A 17,736-nucleotide genomic window follows, 5' to 3' on the forward strand; every position below is an offset into this window, starting at 1 on the left:
GCAGGAATGCACTGTCCCTTCCTGGGGGCCCATACATCTGGCTCCTAAGTTGTGGACCCCCGTTGTAACTCTCCTCACTGAGTCTGTCCCCCACTTGGTGACCTGAGGGCTTGTTCTCCATGTCTCCTGGCCTCCAGGCCTCCTCTGCTCACCCACATGTCAGTAAAGTCCTCAGAGCCAGGTCTTAATGCCGTGTTCACAGACTCTCCTCCTTTCCCATGCTTGCCTAACCCCCACAGACAGCCCAGACGTCTCCCTTCTGTCCTTGCTCTCCTCTCGCGGGATTATGACTCTCTTACTGGACGTTCTCTCTTCTTCTTTTCCTTTCTTTTCTTAAAGACAGGGTCTTTCTATGTTGTATTTCTGGCTGTCCTGGAACTCGCTCTGTAGACCAGGCTGGTCTCTTGAACTCACAGAGATTCTCTTGGCTCTGCCTCTGAGTTCAGGGATTTGAGACATGTGCCACCATGCCGAGTCAGCATAATGTTTTAATGTATGCAATATTAATTGTGTAAATTAATGTAAATGTGATATAGATGTATATGATCTGATATAGATCAGATCAGGGTGACTGAAGCATCTAGCACCTGGGACACGGACTGTTTCTGTTAGAAACATGCAGGGTCCTCTGACCTCGCTGTCATGAAACATCACACTGTTTCTGTCTCTCTTCATCCTACTGTGTCTCCCCCATCTTTGTCTCTGTTCTCTAGGACATGTTCCTGATGGCCGCCATGGGCCCCCCAGGGGGTGGACGGACCGTCATCTCCCCGAGGCTGCAGAGTCGATTCAACATCATCAACATGACCTTCCCCACTGTGAGGCCATGGGGGGTGGGATGGGGGTGGGGACGGGGATTGTACCTGGCAAAACCATCCCAGGCCCATGGAATAAGGGAGCAGAACAGAGTTGCTTTCCAGGGGTGGGGCCCTATGTGGAAGCCTTGGCCTTTGAGCCAGGACAGCTGCAGCATTTTCAAGTGTGGCCTGCTGACTCTGGAAAGTGGAGCTTGTGGCCTCCATGGACAGAGACTGCCTGGGGTGGAAGCAAACTCAGGAAGGTGGATCTTATAAAGCCAACAGCCAAAGCAGTTGCTAGGGTTAGGGAGAGGTGAATGAAATTTAAGGGGACTGAAAGCCAAGGCCAAATAAAACGCAGCAGGAAAATTTTCTTTTCTTCGTTTTTGAGACAAGGTGGCACTAAATATAGGCTGAGGTGTCTTTAAAACTCAACCCTTGCCCCTTTCTCTGCGGAATCACCATGGCAGCTGGAACCCTGTACACATATCCTGAAAACTGGAGAGCCTCCAAGGCCCTCATTGCTGCTCAGTACAGTGGGGCTCAGGTCCGCGTGCTCTCCACACCACCCCACTTCCACTTTGGCCAAACCAACCGCACCCCCGAATTTCTCAGAAAATTTCCTGCTGGCAAAGTTCCAGCATTTGAGGGTGATGATGGATTCTGCGTGTTTGAGAGCAATGCCATCGCCTATGATGTAAGCAACGAGGACCTGCGGGGAAGTACTCCAGAGGCAGCAGCTCAGGTGGTGCAGTGGGTGAGCTTTGCTGACAGTGATATCGTCCCTCCAGCCAGCACCTGGGTGTTCCCCACCTTGGGCATCATGCACCATAACAAACAGGCCACCGAAAATGCAAAAGAAGAGGTGAGGCGAATCCTGGGGCTGCTCTGGACACTCATTTGAAGACAAGGACTTTCTTGGTGGGTGAGCGAGTGACTCTGGCTGATATCACTGTTGTCTGTACTCTTCTGTGGCTCTACAAGCAGGTCTTAGAGCCTTCTTTTCGCCAGGCCCTCCCCAATACCAACCGATGGTTCCTCACCTGCATTAACCAACCCCAGTTCAGGGTAGTCTTGGGGGAGGTGAAGCTGTGTGAGAAGATGGCCCAGTTTGATGCCAAGAAGTTTGCAGAGAGCCAGCCAAGGAAAGAAAAGGGTTCACGAGAAGAGAAACAGAAGCCCCAGGCTGAACGGAAAGAGGAAAAAAAGGCAGCTGCCCCAGCTCCTGAGGAGGAGATGGATGAGTGTGAGCAGGCACTGGCTGCTGAGCCTAAGGCCAAGGACCCCTTTGCTCACTTGCCCAAGAGTACCTTTGTGTTGGATGAGTTTAAGCGTAAGTACTCCAGTGAGGACACCCTCTCCGTGGCGCTGCCATATTTTTGGGAGCACTTTGATAATGACGGCTAGTCCCTGTGGTATGCTGAATATCGCTTCCCTGAGGAGCGCACCCAGACCTCTATGAGTTGCAACCTCATCACTGGCATGTTCCAGCGATTGGACAAACTGAGGAAGAATGCATTTGCTAGTGTCATCCTCTTTGGAACCAACAACAGCAGCTCCATTTCCGGCGACTGGGTCTTCCGAGGCCAAGAGCTTGCCTTTCCGCCAAGTCCAGATTGGCAGGTGTCATATACATGGCAGAAACTGGATCCTGGTAGCGAGGAGACCCAGACCCTGGTTCGAGAGTACTTTTCCTGGGAGGGGGCCTTCCAGCATGTGGGCAAAGCCGTCAATCAAGGCAAGATCTTCAAGTGAACATATCTTGCCGTCGCCTAGCTGCCTGCACCTACCCTTCAGGGGAGATGGGGGTCATTAAAGGAAACTGAACATTGAAAAAAAAAAAACCTCAACCCTTTCTACCTCAGCCTCCCAAACGCCACGTTTCTAGGCATGTATCACTACACCTGGCTCTTAATTAAATATTTTCTTCCAATTAAAATTAAGTCAAAACCGGGGGGTAGTGGTGCACACTTTTAATCCCAGCACTAGGGAGGCAGAGGCAGGCGGATCTCTGTGAGTTCGAGGCCAGCCTGGTCTACAGAGCAAGTGCTAGGACAGGCTCCAAAGCTACAGGGAAACCCTGTCTCAGAAAACAAAAACAAAAATTAATTAATTAATTAATTAGATTAAATAAAATTAAGTTAAGTAGGTAAAGGCACCTGCCACCAAGCCTTACAGCCTGAGCCCATCCCTGAGGCCTACGTGGTGCGAGGAGAGAGCCATCTCGCACAGATTGGCCTATAATCTCCACACGTGTGCTGAGACAGGCATGCACGTGCCCACATACAGATACGTAAAATTAACTTAAAAAAAGTAATGTAAAAAGTTCTCCATGAACAAGATACCAAAATTCCACATGTAAGATCCATCCAGTGTGCTACTGAGCCACAGTGAAGCCCGGGATGAAAGAGCCAATGGCACCGGCCCATCTCTAGTTAGAATGTTTGTTTATTATGGATATTTTTCATAAAAAAATATTTCTCAGTGGTGTTTTTGTTTGATTGATTGATGCTTCTTCAGTTCTGCCATGAGGGAGCCCTGGCTGCGGGCCCAGAGCCCTGGAAAGTGAGTCTGAGGTTTCTTTCCAGGAATCGCAGATCATCCGCATATTTGGCACCATGATCAACCAGAAGCTTCAGGACTTTGAAGAGGAGGTAAAGCCCATCGGGAACGTGGTGACAGAGGCCACTTTGGACGTGTACAACACGGTGGTGCAGCGCTTCCTGCCCACACCCGCTAAGATCCACTACCTCTTCAACCTCCGGGACATCTCCAAGGTCAGCATTGCTCTGACCTCTGCACTTTGGCCTTGTGCAGCCTCTGCAGCCCTTGCTGCTGCTGCTGCTACTGCTTCTTCTTCCTCTTCCTCTGTTTGTTTGTTTGTTTTGTTTGATTTTTGAGACAGGGTTTCTCTGTGTAGCTCTGGCTGTCCTGGAACTCTGATGTAGACCAGGCTGGCCTAGAATCCACAGAGATCCATCTGCCTCTGCCTCTGCCTCTGCCTCTGCCTCCTGAGTGTGTGCCACTACCATCCTTTTCTTAAAATAAGCCTTCACACTCCATAGCAGGGCCTCAGTGGTTAAGAACACTGGCTGTTCTTGCAGAGGACTTAGATTCTGCTCCCATCTCCCACATGGTGACTCACAACTGTCTGTAACTCCAGTTCTTCCGGCCTCTGCAGGCACTGCATGTATGTGGTACACAGACATACATGTAGACACAGACTCATACAATGTCCATAAAATAAAAATAAATCTGTTTTTTTTTTTCTTTTAAGAAGAATGTCATAGCAAGGAGCTGGGGAGCTGGATGGGGTCAGCCATTAGGAATGCTTTCTCTTCTGTTTAGTTTTATTTTTGTTGGGTTTGTTTTTTGTTTGTTTATTTTTGAGACAGGGTTTCTCTGTGTAGCCCTGGCTGTTCTGGAACTCACTATGTAGGCCAGGCTGACCTCGAACTCACAGAGATCCACTTGCCTCTGCCTCTGAATGCTGGGATTAAAGGTGTACGCCACCATGTCCAGTGTACTTTTCATTTTTGCAGAGGCCGAGTTTGTTCCCAGCACCTGTATTGAGTGGCTCATAGCCACCAGTAACTCCAGCTCTGGGGAGCTCAATGCCTTTTTTCTGCCCGCTGTGGGCTCCTGCACATATGTGACACAGATATACATACATACACATAATTTTTTTAAGGTTTATTATTTTGCATACCATGTTCTGTCTACCTGTATGTTTACACACCAGAAGAGAGCACCAGATCTCATTATAGGTGGTTGTGAGCCACCATGTGGGTGCTGGGAATTGAACTCAGAACCTCTGGAAGAGCAGTCAGTGCTCTTAACCTCTGATCCGTATCTCCAGCCCCACATAATTAATTTTCAATCTTTAAAAAATAGAAATAGAATTCCACAGCAAAGCACGTGCCAGTCACCCTTCTCCTGGGATGGCGTCCAGCCATGCTTCCTGCTCCCCTCCAGATTGACAGGATCTCTTTCTGCCTCTTACCCAGTCACTGCTCCAACTTTCCAGGTTTTCCAGGGCATGCTTAGAGCCAACAAGGACTTCCATGATACCAAGTCCAGCATCACCAGACTCTGGATCCATGAGTGTTTCAGGTGATGTGTCCTTGCGCCCTGGTCAGATGCACTTCCCGCTGCCTGCCAACCCCCGCCTCACCTCTGGCTGACTTTCCCTTCCCCAGGGCTGTTCTCCTCTTTAGCCCTAAGTCCCTCCCCAACTACTTCCCAACAGAGTCTTCTCGGACAGACTGGTGGATGCCACGGACATGGAAGCCTTCGTGGGGATATTGAGTGACAAACTCGGCACCTTCTTTGACCTCACATTTCATAATCTCTGCCCCAACAAACGTTCTCCTATCTTTGGTGAGCCCGGAGCTGGGACTGCTTTGGGTCTTAAGAGGTTGGGGTTAGGAGGCCAGGGCATGGATTCCCAATGCTAATGGCCCTAAGGGACCTCTGGGAGGACCAGGCGTTGGGGACGCTGATGCCTTTCTTCCATGGCCTAGGGGACTTCATGAAGGAGCCCAAGGTCTATGAAGACCTGGTAGATCTGACAGTCTTGAAGACAGCCATGGAAACGGCCCTAAACGAGTACAATCTTTCCCCCGCCGTGGTGCCAATGCAGCTGGTGCTCTTCCGAGAGGCCATCGAACACAGTGAGTGCTGGCTACTCTGAGCCCTTTCCGCCTCCCACCCGCAGCTTCCCTGCAAAGGGCACTCCCAAGTCAAGCTCTAGAGTCATTTTCCTTTCTAATCCAACATGTCCTTGTGCCAGTGAAGTCTGTTTATTTGCTCAGTTTTGTTTTTGAGACAGGGTCTTTCTGCGTAGCCCTAGCTGGCTTGGAAATTGGTATCATGAGTAAGCTGGTCTCAGCTTGTGATGCTCCTGTCTACATCTCCGTGGTAGTTCAGGCCTACGCTACCACACCTATCACAAGGGTGTTTAGTGGCAGGTGAAGGCTAATGCTGAATCACCACCAGAGCCTTGGGTACCAACTTCTTCCCTCTTTCTTGACTCTACTTCAGCCTCAGAGGTTTTGGGTCCCCACCCTAGGGCCTGGCAGTTGGTTGGGATTGCTCACCCAGTGCATTGCCCCCACCCCATTCCCCAGTCACGCGGATTGTGCGGGTAATTGGACAACCTCGAGGCAACATGCTCTTGGTGGGGATTGGGGGCAGTGGACGGCAGAGTCTGGCCCGCTTGGCCTCTTCCATCTGCGAGTACAACACGTTCCAGATCGAGGTCACCAAACACTATCGCAAACAGGAGTTCCGAGATGGTATGCCTGGGTTCCTGAACCGGAAGAGGGTAGAGGTTTTAGAATGGAGGAAAGCTGCCTGAGTGACTGCCATGCCAGGGGGTGAGATGCCCCTGGCCACTGTGTGCCTGGCATAGGCGGCATGGGCTAAGGGAGGGTCCTGAAGCGTGGAGGATGAGGATGGTGAGTGTGAAGGAAGTCTTTGCCTTTGTCTTTCTCTGGTTTGGCCAGATATCAAGCGTCTGTATCGCCAGGCAGGGGTAGAGCTCAAGACCACGTCCTTCCTTTTCGTGGACACCCAAATCGCGGATGAATCCTTCCTAGAAGACATCAACAACATCCTTAGCTCAGGCGAAGTCCCCAATCTCTACAAATCTGACGAATTTGAAGAGGTACAGTTCCTTCAGTACTAAGTTGGTTCTTTGGCTTTTCTAACAATCTTTAAAACCCACAGATTCCACGTCTGTTTCTGTACCATCCCCCACCATCAGATCAGGCCCTGTAAGGCTGAAGGGTCACCTCTCACCATTCATCCCACCCCCACCCCAGGCCTCAGTCCGCCAGCCTAACCTGCTGTCTGGCTCACTCTGCGGTAAGTGATCTGACTCAGTGCGGCTTTTGTCCAGATCCAGAGCCAGATCATAGACCAGGCCCGGGCAGAGCAGATATCAGAATCCTCCGACAGCCTCTTCGCCTACCTCATTGAGCGCGTGCGGAACAACCTGCACATCGTGCTGTGCCTGAGCCCAGTGGGAGACCCCTTCAGGTGACACTGCCTGTTAGGGGGTCCCATGTGATTCCCTCCACAGGTCCGTAGTGTCAGGAACAGCCCACTAGAGCCCATTTTCCCAGCAGAGAGTGACTCCCCACTCCCAGCTTCCAGAAACTTCCTTTCTACTTTTCATCTCTGAATTTGGTGGCTTTGACGACATGTGGAACGGTGACTTACTTATTTCACTTCTATAATGCCCTCCAGTTTCATCCATATTGTATCGCATGACAAGACGGTCTTTTTCATTAGAGGATAAATAGAATGGCAAAGTATGTATACATAGCATTTTTTTTTATCCATCTTGGTATAAGTAGATATTTCAGGACAATCAGATCTAGAAGGAGGAGGTTGGCCAAGACAGTGCACACCTATAATCTCAGAACTCGGGTGGCTAAAGCAAGAAGATTGCTGCAAATTTGAAGCCAGCCTGGGCTACATAGCAAGAACCAGCATAGTCAGGGCTGTATGTGAGACCCTGTCTTTAAAAAAAAGTGGGGGGGCCCTGGAGAAATGGCTCAGTGGTTAAGGGCACTGACTGCTCTTCCAGAGGACCTGGGTTCAATTCCCTGTACCCACAGGGCAAGACACAACTGTCTGTAACTCCAAGATCTGACACCTCACACAGACATACATGCTGGCAAAATACTAATGCACATAAAATAAAAATAAATAAAAAATTCAAAAATAAAACCAAGGGCAAGGCAAACTGGGTTACTGTTTTGCATATGTTTTTAACTTATGGCATATGGTGTATTTATCACAGGGGTGCACGCTAAGCATTCTTCTTGGGTTACCTCACCAAATTCCCAACAACCTTGGTATTTATATACCGTTAATCCCCTCCTAAGGCTGAGGAAACTGATGTCTGAGTATGTTAGACACTTGCTCAAGATCAACATCTACAAAACGTGGATCTGGGCCTTTCTGATCAGAGACCATTTCTAAATGTGTGGACCTGTGCATGTGGAGATAGAGCCGCACGAGCAGATAGGAGGGGAGGACGGGGCCCCCAGGATCTGCAAAGCAGCTGGGCATGTGTTAGGAAGCCAAGGGCGTCAGTGCGGAGACTTAATGCCCTCGCCTTCTCTCTAGGAACTGGATTCGCCAGTACCCAGCTCTGGTGAACTGCACGACCATCAACTGGTTCTCAGAGTGGCCCCGGGAGGCCTTGCTAGAGGTGGCTGAGAAATACCTGATAGGAGTGGACTTGGGGACACAGGAGAATGTGAGCCCTTCCCTCCTGATGCTTTGGCCACACCCGCGCCTCCCCTCCATCCCCTGATCCACACCCTCTGTCTTCCACCCTGTGCTGTACCCTTCAGATCCACAGGAAAGTGGCCCAGATCTTTGTCACCATGCACTGGTCCGTGGCTCAGTACTCCCAGAAGATGCTGTTGGAACTGCGGAGACATAACTATGTCACACCCACAAACTACCTGGAGCTCGTGTCTGGGTATAAAAAGTACGGAAACCGGGAAACAAGGAGGGCCGGGGGCTGTGTCTTTCAAAGGTGTTGATTGATGAAAATACCCAGGATGTGGCCAAGGGGACAGGCTGGGGTATGTGGCTAAGGTGGGATGGCAGAGTCACAGAGGGAAGTTAATGAGAGGTGGGGCTTCTGTGGGGAAGGCTAGACCTCCAGTCATGGACCCACGGCTCTGCTGCCTCCTCATACCCTGTCTGTCCTTATTTACTGGCACGGTTCTCTATATTTTCCAGACCGCAAGTTACCTGGGAATTTACCATATTTGTAATCCTTCCCTCTCTCCCTCTAGTGTCCCTTAGGCTGGCCATTTGTATGAAATATCTGGGCATAGTGACACATGCCTATAAGTCCCCACTAGGAAGCCTGATGTAGGAGGATTATGAATTCAAGGACAGTCTGGCTACACACAAGGATCCTGTCTCAAAAATACACAAGGCTGGGAGTGGTGGCTCCTGCTTCAGCTCTCAGGAGGCAGAGGCAGGTGAATCTCTGTGAATTCAAAGCTAGTCTGGTCTACACAGGGAGATCTAAGACAACCAGGGCTACATAGTGAGACCTTGTTTCAAAAAAAAATAAATCAAATTAAAAATACACAAACAAATAGGGCCAGAGATACAGATCCATATGTGTGTACCTTAGCACAGGAATATAACCAAAATGAAAAACACAAGCAGTGCAGACAAAAACCAGAAAAAGCGAGTGTTTTCTGTCTCACATCTAGCCCAGTACTTTGCTTTGAACATCAGCTATGTGGGCAGATTTCCCCGCACACCAAACGGTTCCCTAACACAGGGACTGAGTGTCTTACAGTTCCCCTTGATCCTAACTGTCTACTTGGAGTTAGAATAAGATCGCACAGGCTGAGGCCTTGGGCCCCACTTCAGGTGCAGAGACCCGCCCCATGCTGTTTCGGATGTCTGTCTGTCTGTCGGTTCCTCGGCTGAGCTGAGTGGTTTGTGGAAGTCAGGGGAACACTATTGCTGGCTTATCAGAAAGGATATTTTATCTTATTTGTCCTCCAGACCGTGTCTCACATACGTAGCCCAGCCTGGCTCAGAACTCACTATGTAGCTGAGGGTAGCCTCACAGCGATTCTCCTGCCTCAGCCTCCCTAGGACTGGAATCACAAGCACAATCCACTGCAGTCATGTGGACTGGGGATTCTGATTCAAGTTGGAAAAACAATTTGTAAAGACGATAATAGCATCAATTCGCCCATTTAATGTGTATTTTTTAAGCACCTACTATGTGCTGGGCACTGTTTTATAGTGCTGTATCAGTGAGCCCTGTGTGTCTAGACATACAGGGTAATGTTCCGCCTTTTTCTATTTACCAATCATTTTTTAAGTTTATTTTATATGCATTGGTGTCAGATCCCCTGGAACTGGAGTTATAGACAGTTGTGAGCTGCCATGTGGGTGCTGGGAATTGAACCTGGGTCCTCTGGAAGAGCAGCCAGAGCTTTTAACCACTGAGCCCCATGTCTCCAGCCCCACCAATCATTTTGATAAACCCTTTAGTCCAGGAAGTAACCACATATTTCTTTTTTAAAAATTCAGATTTCTGGCTTCTCTTTAAGCAGAAATGTAGGAAGTCTGTCCTTCTGTTGATTCCCACAGAGAGGGGGAGAGGCTAAGTGGGGTTCACTTGCCCCCTTTGGGTGGGTTCATGTTTTCTGGACCATTGCGGTCCAGGTGCCTGCTGCATGATGTGGTCTCTGGAAGAGCCCCAGGTAGAGGAAGCAATGTGTCAGAATGGTACTTAACAACCTGATTTTGATCATGGTGTAGAGAATAAATGAGAGGGAGAAGAAGACCTGTGGAGACTTTGTTGGAAATGCTAAAGACCTGAGCAAGCTATGGAAAGGCAGGAGGCAGACTATGTTCGTATGTGAGGGCAGAACGTGGCCACAGAAAGGGAGAGACTGAGGTGTTTGAGGAAGGACCATTATGGGAGGCCTCCTCCTTCCTCTACAGGCTTCTCGGAGAAAAACGGCAGGAGCTGCTGGACCAAGCCAACAAGCTGCGGACTGGATTGTTTAAGATTGATGAAACTAGAGAAAAAGTAGAAGTGATGTCCCTGGAGCTGGAGGATGCCAAGAAAAAGGTGGCCGAGTTCCAGAAGCAGTGCGAAGAGTACCTGGTCATCATCGTGCAGCAGAAGCGGGAAGCGGACGAGCAGCAGAAGGTCAGACATCCTGCCCCCTGCGCCACTCTGCCAGGGTCCCCAGGAAGAGGCTTCCTGGCCCCATCAGTTACCCCCCTCCTCACCTTGTCCTTGGTTTCCTGTCCATCCTTTGTCTTCTTTTCATCTCTAGGCGGTCACTGCCAACAGCGAGAAGATTGCTATTGAGGAAGTCAAGTGTCAGGCACTGGCAGACAACGCCCAGAAGGATCTAGAGGAGGCATTGCCTGCCCTTGAAGAAGCCATGCGGGTACCATGGAGCCAGGAGTGGGGATGGGGCCAGCCTTCTTTGCTCTCAGAGTTGCTGGGGAAGGGGGGAGAGGGGAGAAGGTGGCATCGTAGTTGGCTCTGTGTTCGGGGAAGGACTCGTCTTGCTATCTGAGTTGACTCTGGCCCAGTTCTGTCAGCTAATCCCTTTCCCCAGGCTTTGGAGTCTCTGAACAAGAAAGATATAGGTGAGATCAAGTCGTATGGAAGACCCCCTGCCCAGGTGGAGATGGTAATGCAGGCAGTCATGATTCTCCGAGGCAATGAGCCCACATGGGCAGAGGCAAAGCGGCAGCTGGGTAAGCAGAGGGCATTGTTGGAAGAGACTTCCATTTGTCTGGTGTTTATTGATCAAGTGTAGTTCATCATCTGCAAGGGCCACCTGAGGTACCAGAGACCCCCCTCAGGCCCTCTGTAAGAACCACTGAGGTACTGCAGACCCTGCCCCCTCAGGAGCACAGAGATTAAGAGGGAAGACCTTAAACATTTGTTAGGATTCTTTAAAAGTATATAGCAGGAACTGGCTCCTCTCACCATAACCAGAAGAAAATCGTTCTGAAGCAGTCAGAATGCATGGCAAGATCCAAGGGCAATAATACCTCCATGCCAAAGAGAGACAAGAATAGAGAACAAGAAACGGCTTCTCTCTGTCTTTCTCTGTCTCATTTCTTTCTTTGTGTATATGTGCCTTCACGTTCATGTGTGGATGTGTGAGTGGGTACATGCATGTGTTCAGGCATGCGTGCGTGTCTGTCTGTCTGTCTGTCTGTCTGTCTAAGAGGGTCAAAAGTCAGTCATGGGTGTTGTTCCTCAGGAACTGTTCGCCTGTTTTGTTTTTGAGACAGGGCATCTAACTGTGGCCTGGGGTCGCTGGTTACCCAGCTGACTCACCAGGGCACTCTGCCTTCCCAGTGCTGGGATTGTAGGTGCTTGCTACCATACCTACCTTTTTATTTCAGTTTTCAGGATCAAACACTTCCCGCGTGTTTTAAGCACTTTACTGACCACGCCGTCTGTCTGGCCTCGGGACTCTATTTTCAATCTGTGGCTTTCTCGGCTTTGGGTTCCCGCAGCAGAATGTAGCTACAGTTTGCCAGTTTTTGTCTAGAAGAAAGTACAGAGCACATAGAAGGAATGCCGGGATGGGTGATTTAACTGTTTGTCAAGGGAAGGGAGTAGGAGATGAGGCTGGGGAGATCCAGGAGGCCCTGGGGCCCGAGAGGATGCCAGCGAAAGGAGCAAGATCGGAAGGGGTCAAATATCTTGGCCTTGGGAACTTTAACAACAAGCAGTGGAGGTGGAGCTGGGCAGGAACAGGGTTTTGGGCCCTCTGGCTGAGGCCTCAAAATGTCACACCACAGGTGAACAGAATTTCATCAAGTCGCTGATCAACTTTGATAAAGACAACATCTCAGATAAGGTGCTGAAGAAGATTGGCGCCTACTGTGCCCAGCCTGACTTCCAGCCTGATATTATCGGCAGGGTCTCCCTGGCTGCTAAATCCCTCTGCATGTGGGTGCGGGCCATGGAGGTAGGTGGTGGTCAGAGTGAGTGGGAACCGAGGGGGCAGTCCTAGACAAGCTGGGGGGTGGCAGGCACAGAGGAGAAGGAAGGTGCTTGGTGGGGGTCCCCGAAGCCTGGCTGTCTTTTCTCACAGTTGTACGGGCGTCTGTACCGAGTGGTTGAGCCCAAGCGGATCCGCATGAATGCCGCCATGGCCCAGCTTCAGGAGAAGCAAGCAGCCTTAGCCGAGGCCCAGGAAAAGCTGCGGGAGGTGAGCTTCCCTCTGGCCTTTTGGAGCTGTCCGTTCCTCTCTTCATGACCATCTTTCCCCACTCGATTCTGCACCCAACTCTGTTACCGTGCAGCAGTGAGCTCTCTTCCCCTGCACCAAGTCTTGTTTAGGTCTGTCTGAAGCATAGGGTGCAGAAGGCTCCCAGAGCCCATATCTTCGTGGGTCACAGGACACTGTTGCCCCACAGTGTTTTGGAGATCCACAGTTACCTCTTTCACGGCCTTGGAATAGGCTTTGGGATGTTGACCGATGGTGTGTGGGTAGCGGGTCAGTTTCCGACGAGGGAATGGGTCAGTAGGGTCAGGATGGCAACTGTGGGCCTGGAACAGCAACAGAGGGGTGTGTGTGTGTCTGTACTTGGTGGGAGTAGGGCTGTCTAGAAGTCGGGGAAGGTAGACAAGGTAGGCAACTTTCTACAGGATACATGCACAGCTGACTTCTAACCATGAGGAACAGTCAAGTGCTACTATCAAAAGAATTCAGAACTCCTTGTCTGTCGTTTGATTTTTTTAATCATAGCCTTAAGAGATAATGTGCTAGCTGTGATGTCACATGTGTTCAGTGCCAGCTCTCGGGAGAAAGGGCAGGCAGATCTCTGTGAGTGGAGGCCAGCCTGATCTACAGAGTGAGTTCCAGGACAACCAGGGCTATATAAAGAGACCCTGTCTCAACAACAAAATGATAATACATACAGCTTCGTTCCTAGATAATATACTCACATTGAAATTAATTTGAAATTCAAAGGTACAGAAGAATATACAATATAAAGTCTTCCCCCCTCTGCTCTTTAGCATTCAACTTCACTCCATGAAAGCAACCAATTTTTACAAAACTCATCCTTCCTTCCAAAGATGATCTGTGTTAATATTAGTGTTTGCACACATACACGCAGAAATATGTGTACACACACACACAAATACACATACATACAGACTTGTGATTTGAATGAAAATGGCCCCCATGGGTTCGTATATTTGAATGCTTGGTCACCAGGCAGAGGAACTCTTTGAAAGGGTTAGAAGGATTTATTTATTTATTTTGTTTTTTCTGAGGCAGGGTCTCTCTGTGTAACAGCTTTAGCTGTCCTGGAATTTGCTTCGTAGACCAGGCTGGCCTCAAACTCACCTGCCTCTTCCTCCGGAGTGCTGGGATTAAAGGTGTGTGCCAGCACTGCCCAGCTCGGATTAGAAGGATTAGGAGCTGTTAGGAGCTGTGTCCTTGTTGGAGAAAGTGTGGGACAGGCTTTGAGGTTTCAAAAGCCCATACCAGGCAAGTTTCTCTCTCTGTCTCTCTGTCTCTCTCCCTCTCTCTCTCCCCCTCTCTCTCTCCTCTCTTCTCTCTTTCCTCTCTCTCTCCTCTCTTCTCTCTCTCTTCTTTCTCTCTCCTCTCTCCTTTCTCCTCTGCCTCCTCTCTCTTTCTCTCTCTGCCTCCCTCTCCTCTCCTCTCTCTCTCCCTCTTACCCCCCCCCCATTACCTGCAGATCAGGAGATACAGCTCTCAGCCACTGTTCCAGTGCCATGCTTGTCTGCTCACTGTGATGATCACAGATTGACCTTCTGGAAGTGTGAAGGAGATCCCCATTAAATACCCTCTCCTTTAAGCTACCTTAGCCTGTGTCTCTTCCCAGCATTAATAGAACAGTAACTAAGGCAATACACAAACACATATTTTTTTTTTTTACATTACACATGCTTCTGGGTGAATTTTTATTCACCTATGGGTTGATTACCAACAGAGCTGGGCTGGGCACCATGTTTGCGACTCTATGTTGCCCTGTCCATAGCTGGTCTCTGTCTTTTCCCACCACAGTCGTTTTTACTGTCGGAAGTACAGATGTCCTCAAGGCCTCTTCTGGTCTGGCCTGTGCAGAGAACTCATCCGGGGTGGAGGAACAGGCTTCTGCACACATCCCCATCTCTCCATCCTGTGGCCATAGCCTCCCCCTAGCTCTCACAAAGCCTTCTCTCTTCCTGTCTCTTTCCCAGGAGGTCACAGCCACAGGTGAGGCGACCCACTTGCAAAGGTTCCTTGGCCCAGATGAGTCACATCCTGGGTCAAGCCATTAAGTCCCTCCCTTATACTCAAACAATGGAACCTCTGGAGTCGCTGCCGATGATTCATTCCCTGGACAAACACAAAGATCACAATGTTAGGGCTCTGAGTGGGGGAGCCACATGTATTCAAGGACAACAGCTTTGTGAGAGGAAGCAGGCAGGAGAGCCATGTGCAAAGGCATCTGAGACCGACTGCTTGGGCCCAGATATTCCAGGGGTGGATATGAGATTATAGGTGTGTGCCATGATGCCTGGGTTTATTTGGTGCTGGGATCAGACTCAAGGATTGGTTTATTCTAGGCAAGCACTCCACCAAATGAGCTATGTTCCCAGCCCTCTAGCCCTTGGTAAATGTTTTTTATTTTGATAGGTTCTTCATTGCATTGCCCAGGCTGTCCTTAAACTCACTCTGCAGCCCTGAGCTCTTGAACTTGTCATTTTCCTTCCTCAGCCTCTCAAGTAACTCCGTGTGTATATGTGTGTATGGGGGGTTATTCGAAGGGGAATGCCAGAGGCCAGAGGTGTCAGATCTTTGTGGAGCCAGGGTTCTAGGCAGTTGTCTACCCTAGCATGGGTGCTAGGAATCAATCTGAGTCCTCTACAGGAGCAATATGTGCTTTTAACTTCTTAGCCACTTCTTCAGCCCCCTTTTTCTTCTTAATTTACATTGTGTGTGTGTGTGTGTGTGTGTGCGCGCGCGCGCGCTCGTGTGTATATACATGTGGAGGTCAGAGGACAATGCACAGGAGTTGGCCCTTGCCTTCCTTCCTTCTTTTTTTTTTTTTTATTTTTGAGACAGGGTTTCTCTGTAGCTTTTTGGTTCCTGTCCTGGAACTAGCTCTTGTAGACCAGGCTGGTCTCAAACTCACAGAGATCCACCTGCCTCTGCCTCCCGAGTGCAGGGATTAAAGGCGTGCGCCACCACCGCCCGGCTCTTGCCTTCCTTCTTATGGGTTTGAGGGATTGGACTCAAGTTGCCAAGCTTGGCATCAAGCACCTTTACCTACTGAGCCATTTTGCTGGCCTGGGATGGCCAAGCAGCTGCTATGGTTGCTGCCCTTGCTTTTTTCCTTCTCCTGCTCCTCCCTTTCCTCGCCCTGCTAGTCTCACTTTATTGCCTAAGATCGTCTGTAGCTCCCTAGTAGACTAGACTGGCCTTGAACTTGTGGAGACTCTCCTGCCACTGCCTCTCAAGCTCCGAAGTTATGAGTTTCAGCCACCCTTCCTGGCAGAACCTGTTTCTTAGGGGTGCTAATCTCATGCAGGAGGGCTCTACTCTCATGATCTAATCACTTCCCACCACCACGGTATTGAATAAATAAATAAATGCCTAGGTTAAAGTTTTTAAAAAGTAGATTGGTTTTCCTAAACTATAGGCTAGACATCTCTCCCAGAAAAGGTATATAGTTGCTTTAAGACCTGGCTAGTTGGGTGTGATGGTGCACACCTTTAATCCCAGTATTTGTGAGTTAGAGACTAGAGGATCTCTGTGAGTTTGAGATCTACAGGCAGATTTTTTTTTTTTTTTTCGAGACAGGGTTTCTCTGTGGCTTTGGAGCCTGTCCTGGAACTAGCTCTTGTAGAACAGGCTGGTCTCGAACTCACAGAGATCCGCCTGCCTCTGCCTCCCGAGTGCTGGGATTAAAGGCGTGTGCCACCACCGCCCAGCTCCAGGCAGATTCATAAAGAGAGCTCCAGAACAGCCAGGGCTACACAGAGAAACCCTGTCTCAAAAGACAAAACAAAGAAAAAAAAAGTTATCTTAATTCAAAGTCGAGACTCTCAATGAATATCAGTTAGGAATAGAAAGAAATGTAAACATTTCATGGGCATATATAACTCCAACATATCCACTCCTCTCAGTTTGGAGGGGAGTTTATTTCAGTTGTTTGAAAACATATAAAATCTACCAGTATAACTACCTTAAAGTATATAGCAAGTCTTTTGAAAGTTTTTTAAAGATTCTTTCCACACACGGTGTTTCGCCTGCATTGTGCATGTGCAGCGTGTGTGTGTGTGATGCCCACGGAGGTCAAAATATGGCATCAGATGTCCTGGAACTGGAGTTACCAGTTATGTGAGCTGCCATGCAGGTGCTGGGAATCAAACCTGGGTCCTCTGCAAGATCACCAAGTGCTCTTAAATGTGGAACCATTTCTCCAGCCCCTGTACAGCTGGTCTTAAAGTGATATTCAATGTATTCACCATGGCACCCAGCCATGACATTGCTTCTAAAGTAAACCCTGGTATCCTCTTAATCTGTTTCTTCTGTTGCGATCCCTGCCTTGGAGCTGTTGTTGATGGCTTTCCTTAGGGAAGCTGAGACCTATAAAGGTTGCTTCATAGGGAAGATTTTTGCCTCCTCCTATCCACACCCCTTTCTGAGACCATTCTCACTAGTGTAACCCAGGCTGGCCTGGACCCGTCTATATATCTCAGGCTGGCCTTGAACTTGTGGTCCTTCTGCCTCAGCCGCCCAGGTGCTGGACTTGCGGACTATCCCACCCTGTGTGGCTTCCTGCCTCTCACTGGAAGACTCCTTTCAGGAGTTCTGAATGGAAGATGGTGTTGGTGCCACTGATGTGGGTGTCAGGAGTCTTGGGGAGAGCAAGTCCTGCCACCTCCATTCTCTGAGGCACTCCATGGGGCACGCTGCGCTGGGGGTGGAACCCCGAGCCTGGTCCATGTCCTCTCACACGGGAGTTACTATACATCCCAGCCTCTTACTTGCTCAGTCCTGCTGCATGAGGGCTCTTGTCTTCCTAGGCTTGAGTTTCATTATCAGGTAAATTCTGGGCTCTAAGAGGAGGAAGGAAGGAAGAGAAATGAAGCTCCCCTGACATAATATACATCCCTCACTCCTTGATACATTTCTGTCTGGTAGAATTATTCTTATTTTGAGCCGGGCGGTGGTGGCGCACACCTTTAATCCCAGCACTTGGGAGGCAGAGGCAGGCGGAGCTTTGTGAGTTCGAGGTCAGCCTGGTCTACAAGAGCGAGTTCCAGGACAGGCTCTAAAGCTATAGAGAAACCTTGCCTCGAAAAACCAAAATTATTCTTATTTTATTCATGAGGGAAGCAGTGCCTCAAAAAACATGACCTGTG

The 17,736-nt window shown here is 49.5% G+C and overlaps 1 protein-coding gene and 1 pseudogene across 1 annotated transcript in view; both read left to right on the forward strand.

Annotated features, from left to right (window-relative positions):
• The window catches only part of Dnah2 (dynein axonemal heavy chain 2), a 122,200-nt gene that overhangs the window by 86,650 nt on the left and 17,814 nt on the right, over positions 1 to 17,736 (forward strand). Inside the window, exons 49-63 of the mRNA XM_041663942.1 lie at positions 714 to 818; positions 3,386 to 3,574; positions 4,825 to 4,910; positions 5,047 to 5,177; positions 5,321 to 5,470; positions 5,927 to 6,094; positions 6,305 to 6,465; positions 6,700 to 6,839; positions 7,938 to 8,070; positions 8,168 to 8,307; positions 10,308 to 10,518; positions 10,649 to 10,765; positions 10,940 to 11,081; positions 12,144 to 12,313; positions 12,440 to 12,556. Coding sequence (XP_041519876.1) covers positions 714 to 818; positions 3,386 to 3,574; positions 4,825 to 4,910; positions 5,047 to 5,177; positions 5,321 to 5,470; positions 5,927 to 6,094; positions 6,305 to 6,465; positions 6,700 to 6,839; positions 7,938 to 8,070; positions 8,168 to 8,307; positions 10,308 to 10,518; positions 10,649 to 10,765; positions 10,940 to 11,081; positions 12,144 to 12,313; positions 12,440 to 12,556 — 2,160 coding nt within the window. The remainder of the gene's footprint in view (positions 1 to 713; positions 819 to 3,385; positions 3,575 to 4,824; positions 4,911 to 5,046; positions 5,178 to 5,320; positions 5,471 to 5,926; positions 6,095 to 6,304; positions 6,466 to 6,699; positions 6,840 to 7,937; positions 8,071 to 8,167; positions 8,308 to 10,307; positions 10,519 to 10,648; positions 10,766 to 10,939; positions 11,082 to 12,143; positions 12,314 to 12,439; positions 12,557 to 17,736) is intronic.
• On the forward strand, positions 1,261 to 2,567 carry LOC121456111 (annotated as a pseudogene).

Source organism: Microtus oregoni, unplaced genomic scaffold, assembly GCF_018167655.1.
Source record: "Microtus oregoni isolate MIOR12 unplaced genomic scaffold, Mior012 000015F_ref0000493, whole genome shotgun sequence".
In the NCBI taxonomy this organism is placed as follows: Eukaryota; Metazoa; Chordata; class Mammalia; order Rodentia; family Cricetidae; genus Microtus; species Microtus oregoni.